Source organism: Prionailurus viverrinus, chromosome B3 (genome assembly GCF_022837055.1).
Source record: "Prionailurus viverrinus isolate Anna chromosome B3, UM_Priviv_1.0, whole genome shotgun sequence".
Classification (NCBI taxonomy): Eukaryota; Metazoa; Chordata; class Mammalia; order Carnivora; family Felidae; genus Prionailurus; species Prionailurus viverrinus.
In genome coordinates, this window is record NC_062566.1 from 67,406,376 (window position 1) to 67,426,266 (window position 19,891).

A 19,891-nucleotide genomic window follows, 5' to 3' on the forward strand; every position below is an offset into this window, starting at 1 on the left:
GCTCCCCTTCCGTCACGATGTTCACCCCCACCCCCCACCCCAAGCCTTCCCAGCTCCCTAATTCCGCCTATCCCCCCCCCCCCCCCGCCTCCGCCCTCCCCTGGCCGCACAGAGGAGCCCATTGTCGGAGCCAGAAGGCTCGAGGCCGAAGGAGATGGGAGGGAAAGAGGGCGGGCAAGCCCCTGGAGGGTGGAAGGAATCCCCTGATTTCCCTGCCCTCGGCTCCACCAGAGTCGGCAGGGGCCTGGGGGTCTTTTCCGAGCTCCAGGTGCTGCCGAAGTCTGGCAACCACGGGGAGTACAGGTTCCCGGGCGAGTTACAGACGGGAGGCGCCGGCCACCAAAGGACCCCAGTCCTAGTCTAGGTACCCCAGAAAATTCACGCACGCCCCACACTCTGGAGTGTCCCTTGCGGAAGCTAAACTGATCCCGCAGGGAGCGAGGCGGCGGCGGCAAAAGAGGGGCATCCTCGGCAAGGCGGGCGTCCGAGGGCCAGGGTCGGGGCTGCCCACTGGAGGGCGGGGCGGAGGAGGAAGCGCGTTGCGGGAGAGGGAGGCAGATCTGCTGGGGCGTCGGGGAAGCCGCGGAGAAGCTCCGCGCGGGAGAAGGAGTCCCGGCAGGGGGTCCGGCGCGGAGGCGGAGGCGGGCACTGAAAGGCGGGGCGGGGAGGGGCGGCCGTCTCGGCCCTCCCTGGCGGGGCCCCGCGGCCTGGGAGCCCGGGCGGGCCGATCCGCCACCGCGGCCGGAGCTGTCCCCCAGCCAGACCCGGCGAGACGCGAGCGGCGGGAGGGAGGCGGCGGCGCGCCCGGCCCCGCCCGCCCGAGCGTCGGACGCGGCCCCGCGCCGAGCCATGGTGAGTCCGGCGTCGCAGCCCCGGTGTCCCCCTCTGCCTTAGCGCAGCCCGCTCGGGGCCGCCAGCCCCCAGCCCAGTGCCTCCAGCGCCTGCCTTGGTCTGTCGAGCGCTTCTGGGACTCTCCTCCCGCCCATCCCCCCCTTCTTTTCTTTGGTCTGTCTGCCCCACTGTCTGGCTCTGTCCCCACCGGGTATTGCTCTCACTCTCTTTCTTCCCTTCTTCTCCGCCCCCTCCCCCATCCTCCCTTTGGTCGCTCCCCCAGTCCACACGCCTCCCCCCGCCCTCCTCTGTCCCGACCTGTGCCTTCCTTTGCAGGATCTTCCCTCCCCCTCCGGGTCCCAGCTCCTTACCCGCGGGAGACCCCTGCGGGTTGGTGCTGCAGTGGCCCTGGAAGGGGCCCGGCCTCGGGTCATGAGAACTGACCTGCCTGGAACCACCATTTTCCATCCCAGTCCCCAGCCCGGTGAGCTGGGCCCACCCATCCGGCCCTGGGGGACCGGCCACAGCTGTGGCTGGGCTGGGGCCAGGGACGTGGCCAAAGAGGGAAATTCCCGTGGAGAAAGACGGGTTGCTTCAAGATAGTGGACAGAGTGGGGAGGGGGCGTGACGCTGCCAGAGCAGACAAGAGATGGGGGGGTCTGGGGAGAGTGCCCCAGGGCTCTCGCTGCAGGGAACAGAAGCACTGTCTTAGAGTCCTCAGCTGCAGAGGGGAGGGAGCACTAGCGGGAGCTTCCCGCAGGAGGTAGGAGACTCTGGCAGCAGCAACTTAGGACACAGGAAGCAGGGTGGCACTATTAAGGGGGAGCCCCTACCAACAGGAGTGGACACTATTCTGGGAACTTTCACTCCAGAAGTTCTCTCTGAAGAATCATTCCAAGTAGTGAGCACTGCCAGAGAGAGCGCCCACTCCACTGCAGGGGGGTGGGAGGTACAAGGCTAAAGGGGCGCTCACTGCAAGAGTGGAGGAGGGGGGAGGCCCTGCCAGGGGGCGCTCACTGCAAGGAGGTGGGGGGAGGAGCACTACCGGGGCTGCTTCTCTACAGAAGGAAGGGCACCCCCTGGCAGGGAGGCTGGAGCAAGAAAAAAGAGGAACTGGGCCAGGGAGAGCTGACTCAGTCTCTCTGGTCTCCTTTTTGGTCCTGGCCGACTGGAGGCCCGGTCTCTGTGCTCCTGCCCGCCGCCTCCCACCCCAGACCCCTCCTCCCCTCCTGCCGCTGCAGTTTCCTGTGGCTGAGACTCTCGCTCAGCCATGAGCTCACCGCCCCTAATGGGTTGCAGCTGCCTCGCTGCTCCAGCTCTAGCTACCCCCTCCTGGCCTCCGATCGGACAGCCCACTTTGCCTCACCCCGCCACTCTCCACTCTCCCACCTCCCCCCCGCCCCTCTTTGCGCTAGCCGCTAGCCGGGTCCCCGGAACACTGGGGGTCTGTCTGCTCGCCCACACACCTTGGGGCTGGGTCTCCGCGCTGACGCACTGAATGTCCGACTCCGGAGTGGCTGCCCTGGCTTCTCAGAGGGTCAGGACAGATGGGCAACTGGTAAAATACGCAGTTTTGTCTGCAGGGCAAAGACAAGACTGGGGGAGGGTGGTCATAAAGAACTAGATGAACACGGCAGTGAGCATCCCCTTGCCCACTTAGAGCAAACAAATCTGATACAAAGAACTTCAAAGCCATCTTGAAAGAGAAATTAGTCTGCAAAGGAATATAGCCTGAGGAGTAGTTGTTTAGGGTACACATTGGAGAAAGATACCCATTGATTCACCTAGGGAGGCAAATTTAGAGAAAGCAGGGCTGAGTCTTTTGAGACAGTGGCTACAGGTGGAGTTGGTGGAGAGGTCCTACTGGAATCAGAAAATACATAACATCGAAGCCTCCTCCCTTCCCCACATGTCCCTTTTGTGACTATTTCCTCTTTCAGCTGTACCCACCCCGTTCTTTGTAACCCAATCCCACATGTGGGGAAGTGGGTGATACCTTTAGAGCCACTCTGAGAGGGAAGAGTTTGCTAGAAAGACGCCACAGACAGCCCTTTAGTCCTCCTTCTTCCCACCCAATGACCATCTCTAGGAGATGATTGTTCATGGATGGTGGCACCTCCACTTGAGATGGAGCTCCCCAGATGGTAGACCCTGTGAGGAGGGGCTTATAGGATGGCTGTGTGAAAGCCCTCCACCCTTCAGAACTCTCTCAGCCATCACTGAATCTTCTGGTGGCCCAGAGGCCTGCCTCTCCCTGAGGAGTCCCTATGCAGTCGTCCCAACTCAAGAACCAGGAATGGCCCTGAGATCAGAGACATTCACCAAAAATTCTCCCTGGCCCTCCAAAGCCACCGTCTCAGAGCTCCAGTGTGGAATACACCACTAGTCCTGTGCACTCTAACTGATCCAGTCCCACCGGGGCCATCCCAGGCTCATTCAGCCACCATTTCCTGAGTGTCCTCTCTGAGCACATAATGTGTATGAGGTGGCCCCTGGGAGTCACTCCCAGCCCCATACCAGGAGCCATGCTCTCCAAGGATCTGCAGCCCGTCTTATCTCTCCCAGGAGCCCGAGCCAGTGGAAGACTGTGTGCAGAGCACGCTGGCCGCCCTGTACCCGCCCTTCGAGGCAACGGCCCCCACACTGTTGGGCCAGGTGTTCCAGGTGGTGGAGAGGACTTATCGGGAGGATGCGCTGAGGTACACGCTGGACTTCCTGGTGCCCGCCAAGCACCTGCTTGCCAAGGTCCAGCAGGAAGCCTGTGTGAGTGGCCCCTAAGACCCACTGTCTCGCCTCAGAGACTAGCCAGACTAATTTCCATCTATGCCAGCTCCCAACACTGATGGCCCCCAGAGGCACAGGCCACTCAGATACTAATGCCCACAGACACTCATCTTCCCCAAATATTGACCCCTAAAAAATATATCAACTCCCACAGTCCCATCAGACCCAATTCCAGACATTTCCCCCCTCATATGGATTTCTCAAGATACTAGCTCCCCCAAACAGGACTCAACAGAGATCCTTCACTTCTGCCGATATAAAGACTCCTAAGACTCCTAAGAGTCTCTGATCCCTCCAAGACAATGGCATCTGCTGACCATACCATATGTAATGACTCAGTTGTTACCCTCCCACGCATGGAACTAGTTTGCTAGAGAAGCTTCCTACTAGCAGAAAACTGAACAGTCCCAATCCTTTCCTCTGCTACATGACCATCCCTCCAGCTCCCCTGGGATTGTGACCTATCAGGCCAAAGGCCAGCCCTGCCTAGGGTGGTCCCATTCTAACTGCCTTCTCCTGCTGGCTTCATCAGCGGGGGCCTGAGCGCAGTCCCACCTCTCTCCCCAGGCCCAGTACAGCGGTTTCCTCTTCTTCCATGAGGGCTGGCCCCTCTGCCTGCACGAGCAGGTGGTGGTGCAGCTTGCAGCCCTGCCCTGGCAGCTGCTACGTCCAGGAGACTTCTACCTGCAAGTGGTGCCCTCAGCAGCCCAAGCACCCCGCCTGGCACTCAAGTGCTTGGCCCCAGGGGGCGGGCGGGTACAGGAGTTGCCTGTGCCCAATGAGGCCTGTGCCTACCTATTCACACCTGAGTGGCTACAAGGCATCAATAAGGACCGGCCAACAGGTCGCCTCAGTACTTGCTTACTATCTGCGCCCTCTGGCATTCAGCGGCTGCCCTGGGCAGAGCTCATCTGCCCACGATTTGTGCACAAAGGAGGCCTCATGGTTGGACATCGGCCAAGCACACTGCCCCCCGAGCTGCCCTCTGGACCCCCAGGGCTCCCCAGCCCTCCACTCCCTGAGGAGGCCCTGGGCACCCGGAGTCCTGGGGATGGGCACAATGCCCCCGCTGAAGGACCCGAGGGCGAGTATGTGGAGCTGCTGGAAGTGACACTGCCTGCGAGGGGGAGCCCCACAGATGCTGAGGGCTCCTCGGGCCTCTCCAGGACCCGGACGGTACCCACCCGAAAGGGTGCTGGAGGAAAGGGCCGGCACAGGAGACACCGGGCCTGGATGCACCAGAAGGGTCTGGGGGCCCGGGACCAGGATGGGGCACGCCCACCTGGTGAGGGAAGCAGCACTGGAGCCTCCCCTGGGTCTCCGCCTGGAGCTGAGGCTCTCCCAGAAGCGACAGCCCTAGAGGTATCTGAGTCTCCAGCAGAGACATTGGGGGAATCCTCTGAATCTTGCTTACTGAGGCCAGGGGAGGTTGGGGGAGGTGCAGGCCAGGGGGCTGAAGGACCACCCGGCACCCCTCGGAGAACAGGCAAAGGAAACAGGAGAAAGAAACGTGCTGCAGGCAGAGGGGCTCTTAGCCGAGGAGGGGACAGTGCTCCACTGAGCCCTGGGGACAAGGAAGAGTCCAGCCATCAGGAAGTCCATGTCAGTCTGCCCCCGCCAAATGAGCAGGAGCTTCCAGGATGCCGCCCGGTTGAGGAGGAGCACAAAGGCTCAGAGAAGCCAGAGTCTGAGCTGAAAGAGGAGCTCGGACCAGCAGACAAAAAAGAGTCTCGGCCCCCAGAAGCCTGTGGACCTATAGAAGAGACGGCCAGAAAGAAGGAGCAGGAGGGCCCCAGCCTAGTATGCATGGCAGGTGAGATGGCACCAGAGCCGGTAAGGCAAGGGTCAGCATAGCTTGGGCCAAGGGAGGGGGCTAGAGGAGGAGCTGGGAACCTGACAGCCAGAACCCTCCCCACCTCGGGCCCAACAGCTCTGCTTGTGTCTGTGCAGGACCCACAGGTCCAGAAGGGCTTCCATCAGACCCACCAACACCACCCTTGGAGGCTGTGCAGGAAATGAAAGGGGACAGTGTCCCAGAAGAGGCCTCTTCAGTCTCCATCTCTGATGACCCGGATGTAGCTTGGGACTTGATGGCATCTGGATTCCTTGTCCTGACTGGTCAGTGGGCATCAGTGTTAGGAGGGAAAGAGAAGCAACCAGGGTGGGCTGTCGAGGGAGGCAGGGTGGATGGGAGGCAGCCAAGGCCTGCCCCCAGCCAGGACAGCCTGTCCATTTTGTGTCCCCAGGAGGGACGGACCAGAGTGGGCGAGCTCTGCTGACCATTACCCCACCATGCCCTCCTGAAGAACCCCCACCCTCTCGAGACATGCTGAGCACTGCTCTTCATTACCTCCACTCATTGCTCAGGTAACCGAGGCCCAGCAGTGGCACCCTGGACATTAACCTCCCGGTCATGAGGACCCTGGCCCCCTTTCTTCTCAGAACACTGACTTCTTGATGTCTAGGATACCTACTTCCTCACCCCTCACATTTTTAAGTCACTGACTGCTGACCTTGCTGACCTCTAACCTCCAGGATATCTTCATTAATCCTCAAAGTCAACATTGCTGACTTTCAATACCCTAAGGCACTACCTAGATTATCGGGGTATTGATTTACTCACTCAACAACTATTTACTAAGCCCCAAGAACCTAGTAGGCATCATGCTATGGACTGAAATTGAATTCACACCCTTCCAGAGCATTGAAGTCCTAATTTTTCAGACCATGATCCTATGATTTAGTAGCCATGTGAATACAGACTCCTGAATGCTAGATCACTGCCTCTTGGACACAGACTCACACTTTGGCCTTTTGCCCATTGCTTCCCAAAAGTACCAGGAACTAACTTCTCCTGAGAACTAGTAACAGTAAAGCCAGACCCCGGGCCACTATCCCTTCAGTATACACACAGGTGCATACACACTCCCTCCTTGGCTCTTCTGCCCCCACAGGCCTGATCTCCAGATATTGGGGCTGTCCATCCTGCTGGACCTTCGAAAGGCACCCCCACTGCCTCCAGCACTCATTCCTGTTCTAAGTCAACTTCAGGTAACCAACCACCCCTTGACACAGGTATTTCTCCTGACTATAACCCTTCCCCGGTGGCCTGGAATGGCACCCAGTTGCCTACAGTTTAGGGCTATTCTTCTTTGCCCTTAGGACTCAGGAGACCCTCCTCTCATTCAGCGTCTGCTGCTTCTCACTCATGATGACCCTCTGACTGAATTCTATGGACTTCAGGTTTGAGCTCCTCACTCCCAGCTAGTCCCCCTTAATAGTGGAGAGAGAAGAGCCCCAGGCTGGTCCCTGAACCCCTGGGTGGCCAGGCCAGAATCCCCTGCCTTCACATGTCTACAGGGCGCTGAGTTGGTGTCAGAAAGTGATCTGAAAAGAGTGGCCAAGCCAGAGGAGCTGCCGTGGGACTTGGGAGGTCACAGGGAACCCTCGCCCAGCTACTGGGTAGAGACACACCAGGTAAGCTTCACCACCCCTACCCAGGACACTGGGAGCCAGGAATGACCCAGCTCAGAAAATTCTGGGAGAGAGAGGGCAGATCTGAGACATGACCATGGGGTTGAGAAAAAGTGATTTCCTTTCCATTCAATTCAATAAGGTTGTTTTTTTAAATGTTTGTTTATTTTTGAGAGAGAGAGAGTATGTGAGCACAGAGGGGCAGCAAGAGAGGGGGAGACAGAGGATCCCAAGCAGGCTCTGTGCTGTCTGCACAGAGCCCGATTCACAGACTGTGAGATCATGACCTGAGCTGAAATCAAGAGTCGGACACTTACCAACTGAGCTACCCAGAGGCCCCTCAATTCAATAAGTATTTATGGCTCACAACCCATGATCAAAGTATTAAGCATGTACCATGGGCTACCGGGGACATGAGAGGAGTATGTTAAATGTTCTTTTTTTTTTTTTAATGTTTATTTATTTTTGAGAGGGAGAAGGTCAGAGAGAGAGGGAAACACAGAATCTGAAGCAGGCTCTAGGCTCTGAGCTGTCGGCATAGAGCCTGATGCGGGGCTCGAACCCATGAACCATGAGATCGTGACCTGAGCTGAAGTCAGATGTTTAACCGAATGAGCCAGTCAGACACCCCTGTTAAACAGGTTCTTAATGTGATATCAAGCAGCATATGATTTTTGGTGGGACATAAGTAAGAAGCTATTGGAGAAGAGTGTAAGGTAGTTTTACTGGGGTTCTGGAATGAGCTGACAGTCATGAAGTCTGGTTCTAGTTCCATGTGACCTAGGACAAATTACTGTACCCCACTTCCAGAGATGGTACCCTTTCTGCACTTATTCCCTGCACCAACATCCAGGCCTCAGGGTCTTCAACAAAAAAATAGAGCAATTGTGATATAATCTCTGATTCTGTGAATCTAAGTGCTGTGAATATTCAAGAAAAGACAGGTGAACATGATCTGAGCTAAGTATGAAAGAGGGTTTGTAACATGGTCTCTAAACTATGCATCAAAGGGGATGTCAGTCTGAACAGGCAGAGAGGAGCGTTTTATAGGGTGAACACCTAGCTCACAGAGGAAAAGGAGACTTACATTTACTACGCTGTATGCTGTACCAGTCCCATGCTAAGTGCTTACTTGGCATCATCTCTTTAAACCTCGCAAAATCCTGTGTGTCTTGTCCTCGCTTTACAGTTGAGGAAACTGAGGTTCAGGGAGGTTTCTGGACCTGCTTAATGTCATACAGTTAGTAAACAACAAAGTCAGAAACTAACTGAGCATTGTCTCCGTAAGAGTCTCTGGGACTGCCCCACCTCCATCCCTGTGTGTGTGTTTCAGGAAGTGGCAAGGCTGTGCCTCCTGTGTCAAGGTGTGCTGTGCTCTGTGCGGCAAGCCATTGAGGAGCTGGAGGGAGCCGCAGAGCCAGAAGGAGAGGTAGGAAACGAGATGGGACAAAAGGGTTGGGATGGGGGCTCTCTAGTGGAACACCAACATTCAACTGCTCCTTGCCCCCAGGAGGCTGTAGGAATGCTTGAGCCCCTACAGAAGGTGCTGGCAGATCCCCGACTGACGGAGCTGCAGAGGGATGGGGGAGCCATCCTGATGAGGCTGCGCTCCACCCATAGCAGCAAGTATGAGGGGGGGTGGGAGGGGGCGGGCGGGTGGACATGGGGGTGTGGAGACACAGCAGAGAGCTGTCAATAAACCTTAGCTGCCAGATAATTCTTACTGAGCAGGTATCTGGACAGGAGAGTATGCATTTCCACTTATTATAATTTTCACATAACATCCCTAGGTGCTAGTTATGATTACAGACGGATTTGGAGGATGACAAATGTTAAATGCCTTGGCCAAGATTAGTCAGTAATTCAGTCAGGATTCAAATCCAGGCCTGTACTCTGACCCACGATGCTGTGCTACATCTCATACTAAGATGCAAGGATGGAATGGAGTGGGGGCAGGGAAAGGTTGATAAGGGCAATAGTTCATTCTGCCCCTCTCTTTCCCCAGGCTGGAGGGCCCTGGCCCCGCTACACTGTACCAGGAGGTGGATGAAGCCATTCACCAGCTCGTGCGCCTCTCCAACCTGCATGTACAAGAGCAGGAGCGGAGGCAGCGTCTACACCGACTCCAGCAGGTGGGCCTGGACCCCCAGACCTCTCTTACTTGGCCCGGGAGCCTGGCCTCCAGCACTCCCTTTTCTGCTGACATTTATGGTTGATAGTGTTCTCCTAACCTCCTTCTTCTCACCCCACCCTGGAGGATGGTCTGGTCAGTGTGAGATTCAACAAGGGAGAGATAGCATCTAAGGACCAGCAAAGAAGAGAAGCCAGATCTCCCCTGCCCCACTGTCGATCTTTGATCAAGAATCCTTAGAGACTGTGAGATGCTTGGGTGCCCTAGGGGATTCTGGGAAGAGCTGATTGATTCTAGCGTGCCTAATAGCTTAAAATAATAAATGTCTCTTGGTACCAGCTCTTTAACTACACTTCTACCCAAGCTCCCTCAACTCTTTATACAATGTCTTCCCCAAACCTGAGGCTGGTAAGGTCCCAGCTTCCTCCACCTTGGAAAGAGAGGGCAATGGAAGATGCTAAGGCTTCTTATGTGGGGAAGATTCAGGGATAAGGCTGGCTTTTCTGAACCTTCATTATTCTCCTGGGGTTAAGAGCCCCACAGGGATCATTCTAACATGTAGGGTATGGGGGTGGTTTGCAATCTGATTGTTCCCTCAGAGCCCCAGGCATGGTGAGTGAACACCTCATGGACCTGCATGTGGGCATCAGGGGAAGAGTCATCGCAGAGTCAATGTCAAAGTGGGGGACAGGGCTTTCTGTTTTCTGGGGTTTTCACATAGTGCCTTCCTCCATCCCAGTATCCAAAGGGTTGTGTCTCTTACTGTTTGTTTGCTTGCTTGTTAGCTGTTTTCCCCATTTCAAAACCGTTAGCACGCAGGATTTGGAGTCTAAAGTTCCCAGCTTGAGTTCTAGCTCTGTTAGGAATGAGATGTTGCACAGATCTTGAAGTGTCTCTGAGTTCTCAAGTCTGCATCTTTAGAATGGGGATGATAATGACACTGACCTCTCAAGGATGTTGGGATGACCAAATGAATTCAGCAAAGGACAGAGAAGTGTTTATGGTTGGGCTCTAATTATTAGGAACATTCTCAGACTTCTCCTCAGGCTGTCCTATGCCAGCTTCCAGCCTTTCTTCAGAAGAAAATATTACCATCCCTTTTTGGTTAAATATTCCAGAACTAATATGAGAGTCCTTAGATCGCCATAATAGGCAACTAGAGGTGGACACACGCACCCACATTCACACACACACACACACACACACGTGCGTGCACTGTCTTGTCTCTCCAAGCCAGGCCCCTGGGACCCCTGCCCACTTGTCATTGGACTCAGTGAATGTGAAATTTCTCCCAGCTCCCTCCGTTATCCAGAGGATCCTCATCCACCTCAGGCCCACACCAGCTTTATCTATGTCACCTGCAGACAGAGCCCTGGAGCCCTCATCCTCCTCCCTCAGTGCTCCCTGCCAGCCCAGCTTCCCCTTCTTCTTGTGCTTTACAAATGATCTCTCACTAGACCTTTGTGGGAACTACTACCAACCAATGTTACCATTACCACACTACAGCTGATATGAAATGGTTTACCCAGGGGTCCATGGATTAGGGTGGTGGGGTTGGAGCTGGATCTCAGCTCTCCTTCCCACCACATGGCCTCCTTCTCCCTCACGGCCCTGCTGTGCCCCCTTGTCTGTCTCAGGTGCTACAGTGGCTCTCAGGCCCTGGGGAGGAGCAGCTAGCAAGCTTTGCTGTGCCTGGGGACTCCCTGTCTGCCCTGCAAGAGACAGAGCTACAGTTCCGGGCTTTCAGCACTGAGGTTCAGGTGAGAAGGGGGAGAGGGGCAGGTGAGGAGAAGCACGCGGGGAAGGAGGGGCAGACTGACTAGGCCTGAGGATGGGGTCTGAGTTCAGCCTTCCTTCTTCAGGAGCGCCTGGCCCAGGCCCGGGAGGCCTTGGCCCTGGAGGAGGACACCACCTCCCAGAAGGTTCTGGATGTCTTTGAACAGCGGCTGGAGCAGGTTGAGAGTGGCCTCCATCGGGCCCTGCGGCTACAGCGCTTCTTCCAGCAGGTGTGTGCAGATCCTCTTCTGGGCCCACCATTGCCTGCCTTCTGCATGGAGAAGCTGATCAGGTAGTAGCTAAAAGCAGGGACTCAGGAGACCATCTCCTTTGATTCTTGGCTCTGCCACTTACTTGCTGAGTGACCTGGGACAAGTTTCTAAACTTGAGCATGCCTCCATAGGCACCCACCTCACAGGGCTGCTGTGAGGATGACATAGGTAATATATAAAAGCACTTAGTACAGAGCCTGCCACTGATAAACACAGGGTAAGTATTGGCTCTTCTCACATCCAGGCCCCTCTGTCTCTGTACCAGCTTGGAGTGACACGGTTAGGCAGTGGTGCTGGGATAGTGAAGGGAGTGCTCTCAGAGGACTAAGAGGGTGACGGGCACTGGGAAGCCAGCAGCAAAAGAGGACAGGAGCTGTCATTGGGCAGCATGTGTGAGTGGCACAGAACCTCATTCTTTCTCTCCCCATTCCCGACCACCCGCTTTGGCCTGGCAGGCACATGAATGGGTGAATGAAGGTTCTGCTCGGCTGGCAGGAGCGGGACCGGGTCGGGAGGCAGTGCTAGCAGCCCTGGCCCTGCGGCGGGCCCCAGAGCCGAGCGCCGGCACCTTCCAGGAGATGCGGGCCCTGGCCTTGGACCTGGGCAGCCCTGCAGCCCTGCGAGAATGGGGCCGCTGCCGGGCCCGCTGCCAAGAGCTGGAGAGGAGGATTCAGCAACACCTGGGAGAGGAGGCGAGTCCACAGGGCCACCGGCGACGACGGGCAGACAGCACCAGCAGTGGAGGGGCCTCCCGGGGCCCCCACAGCCCCTCGCCCAGCCTTAGCTCCCTGCTGCTCCCCAGCAGCCCTGGGCCACGTGCAGCCCCATCCCATTGCTCCCTGGCGCCCTGTGGGGAGGACTGTGAAGAGGAGGGCCCTGACTTGGCTCCAGAGGCAGAGGGCAGGCCTCCAAGGACCGTGCTGATCCGAGGCCTGGAAGTCACCAGTACTGAGGTGGTCGACAGGACGTGCTCACCCCGGGAACATGTGCTGCTGGGCCGAGCTGGAGGTCCAGATGGGCCCTGGGGAGTAGGCACCCCCCGGATGGAGCGCAAGCGAAGCATCAGGTGAGAGCCCAGGCCAATCAGTGCCCAAGAGGCAGGCCCAACGGCCCAGCAGGAAAAGACTACGAAGTTGTTGGAGGTGGTGACTCCCTCCCGTCCCCCCACCTCCTCTGACACTACTTCCTGTTGCTCCTGCAGCGCCCAGCAGCGTCTGGTGTCTGAGCTGATTGCCTGTGAGCAAGAGTACGTGGCCACCTTGAGTGAGCCAGTGCCACCTGGGCCTGAGCTGACTCCTGAACTGAGGGGCGCCTGGGCTGCCGCCCTGAGTACGCGGGAGAGGCTTCGCAGCTTCCACCGGACACATTTCCTACGGGAGCTTCAGGGCTGCGCCACCCACCCCCTGCGCATTGGGGCCTGCTTTCTTCGCCACGTGAGTGACCCCTCAAACTTCTTCCAGGTCCTCTCCCTTCTCATGCTTCAGCCCCATCCACTTGTCCCTCCTTCTCAGTATCCATTCCCCGCCACCTCCCAAAGTATGTGGTCCGAGACTCTGGGACCCAGTCCTGTTCTCTGGGCCCCTCTGGATCTCCTTAGCCTGTGTCCCTGTCCTCGAGTGCAGCCTGGCCTTCAGTCACTACATGGAAGCCGGTCGTTTCCTAGGCAGACCCAGTGGCCCGTCTCTCCTCTGCGTTGTAGTGAGGATGGGGAGGAGGAAAAGGAGAGGCTTGTCTCTCACCAGATAATGGCTTGTCTCTTCCCTTCTGGCACAGGGGGACCAGTTCAGCCTTTATGCCCAGTATGTGAAGCACCGACACAAACTGGAGAATGGTTTGGCTGCACTTGGCCCCCCAACCAAGGTAACCTTTGCTCCAACCCTCATGAGAAGGAGAGGGGTCAGGAGTACCCAAAACATGCCACCCTCAAAGTCTCTCAGGGAAAGAAAGCTTTCCTGGATGTGCCCAGGAACATCAACTACTAATAAGCTCCCAGAATTGCTGAGGGTGGGACAAACACCGGCCTGGGAGCCAAGTGAGCATGCATTTTTATCCTGAGGGACTTTGGGCAAGACTCTTGATTTCCTCTGGGTCTCTGTTTCTGCATCTGGTCAATGGGTGCAATATACACTCTGTCTAACTCACAGAGTGCTCTGAGGATCAAAAGACTTTACATCAAAAGATACGAAAGTGATGTTAAAGTTAAAAGCCAGAGACTGTAAGGGATAATTTGTGTTCCTCTTTCATTCTCCTTCAAGATAGAGGATGAGGGGCGCCTGGGTGGCGCAGTCGGTTAAGTGTCCGACTTCAGCCAGGTCGCGATCTCGCGGTCCGTGAGTTCGAGCCCCGCGTCGGGCTCTGGGCTAATGGCTCGGAGCCTGGAGCCTGTTTCCAATTCTGTGTCTCCCTCTCTCTCTGCCCCTCCCCCGTTCATGCTCTGTCTCTCTCTGTCCCAAAAATAAATAAACGTTGAAAAAAAAAAATTTTTAAAAAAAAAAGATAGAGGATGATTGACTCTCCTGCAGGCCCCCTACCTGCTTTCTTCCTGGGGAAAGTTTTCATCTTACCTTTGGCTGTATCTGGGCTTCATCTACCCCTGAAAGCCTGGACTACCATCCACCTTCCCTACAGAACTCAGCCCCCACCAGCTCCAGCCCCCACCCTCCTCATCCCTGTCTGTCTCCTCCCCAACTAGGGCTCCACAGAGAGTGGCCCTTACCTGCCCCGCGCCCTGCAGCAGCCCCTGGAGCAGCTTGCTCGGTATGGGCGGCTCCTGGAGGAGCTCCTAAGGGAAGCTGGGCCTGAACTGAGTTCTGAGCGCCAGGCTCTTGGGGCTGCCGTGCAGCTGCTCCGGGAACAGGAGACCCGTGGCAGAGACTTGCTGGCCGTGGAGGCAGTGCGTGGCTGCGAGGTAAGGCCGTGGCTCAATCACTCCAGTTCAAACGGTCTAGCCTTGTGGCCTTAGATGCAGTGTGGCTGGTGACAAGAGAACTAGATTCAAGGTCAGAGGGCCCAGGCTCTAATTCCTAATCAGCTAGATGGCCTTGGTCAAGTCACTGAAATTCACTGGGCCTCAGTGTCCTCATCTATAAATAAAGAAGCTATGTCCTGCCTGACATCCCATGTGCTTTCCTGTTCCATTCCCAATTCTTCTCTTTCCTTATCTACTCTGTTCTTCCTCAACACCCAATACATACCTTATTCTCCCCTACCTAGTTTCTTTCTAGCCCAGAAGTTCCAGAATAGGTAGGGAACCTGCCTCCTATAGGATAGACCTCTTTCCCCTTCCAATTCTTTGCTGATTCTCTTCCTGGGTCAGAATGGTGCTTTATCCCCAACGTTCAAAGATTTCCCCACTATAACCCTGTAACCACACTATGGGAGGGGGAGGCTATAACCCTACTATACAGCGTACCTTCTGTCTTGAAAGGCAGGGCTATGTTACTAGGTCAGGTGCACTGTGCATGGTGACCATGGATGGATTCTAGGTCAAGGCCCTCACTGATTTCCTAACTCAGCCTGAGAACCAGTACATTAGGCCCCTTGCCCTATAAATCTCATTTTTACTCCCCACAAAATATACTCAAAGGGCTCCAGGGCCAATTATCTTTCCTTTTCCTTTCTCCAGACAGATCTGAAGGAGCAGGGACAGCTCCTGCACCGGGACCCCTTCACTGTCATCTGTGGTCGAAAGAAGTGCCTTCGCCATGTCTTTCTCTTTGAGCATCTCCTCCTGTTCAGCAAGCTTAAGGGCGCTGAGGGGGGGTCAGAGACCTTTGTTTACAAGCAGGCCTTTAAGGTACAATGCTGGAAAGGGGAGATTTGGAGAGGGACGGGACAAGAAGCCATGCTCTTCTTGAGAACTCAAGATGTTTTGGACATTCAACCCCAGCCGAGGTTCAGAATCTGCATCATCTAAAACAGGCTTTGACCTTAATCAACCATCAGGTTAAGGTGTTGGGGGAGTGATAGAAACTCCTGTTACTGTCATTGGGGTTTTCCTTGTCATTCATGTGGGACACTCATGAGGCATTCCAACCCAGAATGGAGGAGGACCTTTCCATTAAGAATATATGTTTTCTGAGTTAGGGGTGGTCCCTGGGGGTCAGGAGAGAGGACTCTATTATCTATCTATCTATCTATCTATCTATCTATCTATCTCTTGAGTTGATGGAACAAGTAGAACTGAACCCAAGATGAGGGAGGCCTTGCTTCAGGAAACAGCTTTGGTATTCAGATAAACATCAGTAGAGACCTCTAATCCTAGGGGCACTTGGCTGGCTCAGTCAATAGAGCATACACCTCTTGATCTTGGGGTTGTCAGTTCAAGCACCACGTTGGGTGTAGAGATTACTTAAAAATAAAATCTCTAGGGGATGTCTGGGTGGCTGAGTCAGTTAAGCACCTGACTCTTGTTTTCGGTTCAGGTCACAATCTCACAGTTTGAGGGATGGAGCCCCACGTTAGGCTCTGTGCTGACAACGTGAAGCCTGCTTAAGACTCCCCTCCCCCACACATGCACGTTCTCTCTCTCTCTCTCTCTCTCTCTCTCTCTCTCTCTCTCCGTCCCTCTCTCTCTCTCAAAATCAATATTTAAAATAAAATAAAATAAAATAAAATAAAATAAAATAAAATAGACCTAGAGGCCTAGGTCAGGCAGTGCGGCATGATTCTAAGGGTTTCTAAACTTTCCTCCCCTACGTTCGTTTCAGCTCTTTAGGGGCGAGTACAGTATAGGGAAAAAAGCCTAGGTTCGGAATAATGTAGACATGGGTTTGAACCCTCTTTCTCTGCTAAGCTGTGATAAACCCTTGGGCAAGCTGCTTCCTGTCTCTGGGCATTCCCCGTCTGTAAATTATGGTTGTTAGGAAGCCTACATGTAGAGCACTTGGCATATGGTAGGTGTTGAGCAAACATTTACTGAACATCCACCAGATGCCAAGCTAAGTGTAGTGCTTTTCCATGTGGTACCATCTAGCCAGGATTCACTCTGTCTTCACCCACTCTCCTCCGCTCTTTCTCAGACTGCTGACATGGGGCTAACAGAAAACATCGGTGACAGCGGCCTCTGCTTTGAGTTGTGGTTTCGGCGGCGGCGTGCACGAGAGGCATACACTCTGCAGGCAGCCTCACCAGAGATCAAACTCAAGTGGACCAGTTCTATTGCCCAGCTGCTGTGGAGACAAGCAGCCCACAACAAGGGTACCGGGCAGGGCCAGGGGAGGGTGTGCTTGGGGTCAAGGTTATGGCAGGTTAGCCAGAGCATGTGGAGACCACTTGGGAAACAGGGTGTGGGATGGAGAAAGAATGACTTTGGAGATGTTTCAAGATCTGACTTGAGAGAGATTGCTGACATAGAAATTAGTGTAAGGTGTACCAAAAGGAAAGAGGAAGCTACCAATTTCAGGAAAGCAAGAGCAAATGGCGGGGCAAAAGGGAATGAGGGACAGCTCACTGGACCTGGGGTCCAGAATGTACTTGCTGGGTGACCTAGACCAGTACGTGTGTTTCTTTTTGGGGTTTTTTGGCTGGATTTTTGTTTATAATTCTCTGAACCTCATTCCACTCATCTGAAAAATGGAAAGTAACAGCTACACTTTAGTGTGATAGGCCCGATTAAATAAGGTGATATATATGGATACACTTGGTAAACTATAAATGTATGTAAAAATGAGGGGTTTGCTCTTAATGTCCACAATAAAGGGCAGAAGGTGAGTATTAGAAGGTGGGTGGCTGGAATGCCAAATAGGCAGAATGCAACAAATAAGATACAAGAGACGGATGTCTGAGGAGGAAGTCTAGGACCACCATCACCATCCGTGTAGTAACAGTCGACAGCAAGAGTAATAGGAGATACCAGATGAATGAGAATTGGCAAGGAGCAAAAGAAGTGTCTCCCATTCCAGTGCTAGGGCTTGGAGCGAAGAGGGGCTGAAGGAGGTTGGTAACAGGGTCTCTGTTCCCTAGAGCTCCGAGTGCAGCAGATGGTCTCCATGGGCATTGGGAATAAACCCTTCCTGGACATCAAAGCCCTTGGGGAGCGGACGCTGAGTGCCTTGCTCACTGGAAGAGGTGAGGGCCAGAGTGCTGGGGGGGTGGCCCCCAGAAGTCAAGACCTTGAGAGTGAGGGCACAGTGGGGAGGCATGGTGGAAAAGTAAGGAAGGGTAATGAGTGGACATGTCCTCCCAGAAATTGTGGGACTGACTGGGAGGCCCTCTATGAGACTGAGGGTCACTTCAGAGAGCCGGGAGGGCTTTCCCACACCACCACCCCACCACCACCCCCCCTCTCTGCAGCCGCCCGCACCCGGGCTTCCGTGGCCGTGTCATCCTTTGAGCATGCCGGCCCTTCCCTTCCCGGCCTCTCACCGGGAGCCTGCTCCCTGCCTGCCCGCGTCGAGGAGGAGGCCTGGGATCTGGACGTCAAGCAAATTTCCCTGGGTGAGGCACCTCTCAAGGGGTGGCTCTCAACAGCTGGGTCATCGTGGTGATATTCAGGCTGCTTGCTGCTAAGCAATTCCTTTTTCTAGCCAAGTAGCCCAGTTGCCATGACAACTATGTACAGCTTCCCCATTGCTAAAAGAGCTTTCCATCTGGTTGCTAGGGTAATGCTTACAGCAGCCTGTTGCTAAGAAGCACTTCCTCTGTACCTCTCTCTCTAGCTCTCCTTGAGTTTCTATGGAAACTGCTCAGCTTCCTGTTGTACCCTCCTGGTTCACCACGGCAATCCTTATAGTTTCCTGTCGCTTCTTCCCTGGTTGCTCTAATGATGCTGCTGACAATTTCCTGCCTCTTGGTAGGGGGGTTCTCTTGCAAATGGATTGCTATGGTGACTCACAGCTTCCTGTTGCTATGGAGCTTTTTCTTCCCTGATGGAGCAGCTTGGTTGCTTAAGGTAATCTAGAGGGGTTCTATACCCTGCTCTCACCCTAGCTTCCCCTCCAGCCCCAGAAACACTTGACTCTTCTGGAGATGTGTCCCCAGGACCAAGAAACAGCCCCAGCCTGCAACCCCCCCACCCTGGGAGCAGCACTCCCACTCTGGCCAGTGGAGGGATCTTAGGGCTGTCCCGGCAGGTAAGTCCCTGCGTTAGGGCTGGGAATGGCGTGATCTCTTCAGCCACTTTCTGGGTGGGATATTCTGATCATTCAACCCACGGGGGCAGGGGGAACCAATGAGCCTGTGCACCCAGCAAGACCGCAGGTTGTATATATTGTCCAGTCTGCCTTCCTCCTCTCCCACAGGCTTGGCTGAGAGGCATCAAGGTCAGAAGTAAAAAGGAATCTTAAGTAAAGAGCATAGGGGGCACCTGGCTGGCTCAGTCAGTTAAAAGTCCGACTCTTGACTTCGGTTCAGGTCATGATCTCGTGGTTTGTGGGACTGAACCCCCCACATTGGGCTCTGTGCTGACAGCATGGAGCCTGCTTGGGATTCTCTCTCTGTCTCCCTCTGTCTCCTTCTGCCACTCCCCCACTCATGCTCTCTCTCAGGATAAATAAGTAAACTTGATAAAAAAAAAAGTAAACTTAATTAAAAAAAAAAAGCATAGTGCAGGAGTGGATGGAAAGGGGGTAATGCCAACAGCATTTGGACTTGGATTAAACCAGCAAAATTCAGGAACTTTGAGGAGGAGGACAGAGAGGTGAATTGGCAGGCTTAGGAGATGGGGAGGAGTATAGAAAAGAGGACGTTTCCTTAGCCTTTAAGTTCACTGCACTTCCTCTCCTTGCAGAGTCATGCCCGAGCCCTGAGCGACCCCACTACACCTCTGTGACCTGGGTGAGTCCCTACCCCTTCACTACATCCAGCATGCCTTCCCTTTTGCGCGTGCTGCCCTCCTCCCGGCTGCTTGGAAGTCAGCTTCTCCCCTCTCCCAACCTATCTCCCTCTTCTCTCCTGGCTTCTAGAGAAGATGGAGAACTTGGCTCCAGCCTCCCTCTCAGCACATTTTGGGCTGGGATGGCAGTGGGACATAGTGGAGGACTGGAAGGGCACTGAATGCTTCCTTTCCTCTGCTTCCTGGACAGAGAGGAGGTCCAATGACCGGCGTGTTTCCCCGCTGCTATCTCTAGCGCTCTCCAGCCGAGTGCCTTCCTGCAGGAACCAGAGTGACCACACTTGCTTGCCTTCATACTCTGGAGGTGGAGTATGATCCCTCATCCAGTCCTGCCCCATCCTGGGCTGCTGCATACTCCCAGGACACGGTTCCATGTCAGCCTGAGTTCTCCCCTTCGTCCCATCCCACCCCAACTCTCCCTGAGAACACTCATCTCTGCCAGGTCAGCTGTTGTTCCTGGTGACTCCATTCTGGGGTGTCACAGGAAACAGAGCTATGCAAACCATTATAGGAGGGTGGGGTGGGGAACTGCAAACTTTATACATGTAATTACTGTTATTATAATACTATTGTTATATTAAATGTATTTACTCACGCTTTGTCTCAGCAGAGCTAGAGCAGACCTCTGCATTGAGGTGATACTGCTAACTTGAGCACTTCCCCTTCCCCAACCACTAACTAGAACACAGAAAATAAAACCAAGGCTTCGAGGTACCCAGTACCCGTACAGGCCCTGGGTGTAGGAGAATGTGCTTCTTCACAGTGGCGTCTAGAGGCTCAGTGCACCCT

The 19,891-nt window shown here is 54.7% G+C and overlaps 1 protein-coding gene across 4 annotated transcripts; it reads left to right on the forward strand.

Moving 5' to 3' along the window:
- The first annotated feature begins 624 nt into the window (after window positions 1–624).
- Window positions 625–19,698, forward strand: ARHGEF40 (Rho guanine nucleotide exchange factor 40). Of its 4 annotated transcripts, XM_047861465.1 has the most exons (24): window positions 625–852; window positions 3,397–3,594; window positions 4,183–5,428; window positions 5,566–5,733; window positions 5,862–5,982; window positions 6,570–6,666; window positions 6,778–6,858; window positions 6,976–7,092; window positions 8,423–8,518; window positions 8,600–8,715; window positions 9,095–9,221; window positions 10,858–10,980; window positions 11,083–11,226; window positions 11,724–12,334; window positions 12,470–12,701; window positions 13,042–13,128; window positions 13,961–14,176; window positions 14,894–15,064; window positions 16,290–16,467; window positions 17,233–17,337; window positions 17,563–17,706; window positions 18,211–18,341; window positions 18,998–19,044; window positions 19,293–19,698. In XM_047861465.1, exons 1-23 carry the CDS (start codon window positions 850–852, stop codon window positions 19,037–19,039), a joined length of 4,554 nt encoding a protein of 1,517 aa, XP_047717421.1. In that variant the 5' UTR covers window positions 625–849; the 3' UTR covers window positions 19,040–19,044; window positions 19,293–19,698. The 4 variants fall into 4 exon arrangements, with proteins under 4 accessions (XP_047717421.1, XP_047717424.1, XP_047717422.1 ...); XM_047861466.1 differs by lacking the exon at window positions 13,042–13,128 and having other exon boundaries at window positions 656–852; XM_047861467.1 differs by lacking the exon at window positions 625–852 and having other exon boundaries at window positions 3,416–3,530.
- The last annotated feature ends 193 nt before the right edge of the window (window positions 19,699–19,891 follow it).

What these genes read in the sequence shown, in the direction of transcription:
- ARHGEF40 (XM_047861465.1), top strand. An exon ending in TTTACAAGCAGGCCTTTAAG is followed by an intron (nt 15,065 to 16,289) that starts GTACAATGCTGG and finishes GCTCTTTCTCAG; the next exon opens with ACTGCTGACATGGGGCTAAC. An exon ending in TCTTAGGGCTGTCCCGGCAG is followed by an intron (nt 18,342 to 18,997) that starts GTAAGTCCCTGC and finishes CTCTCCTTGCAG; the next exon opens with AGTCATGCCCGAGCCCTGAG.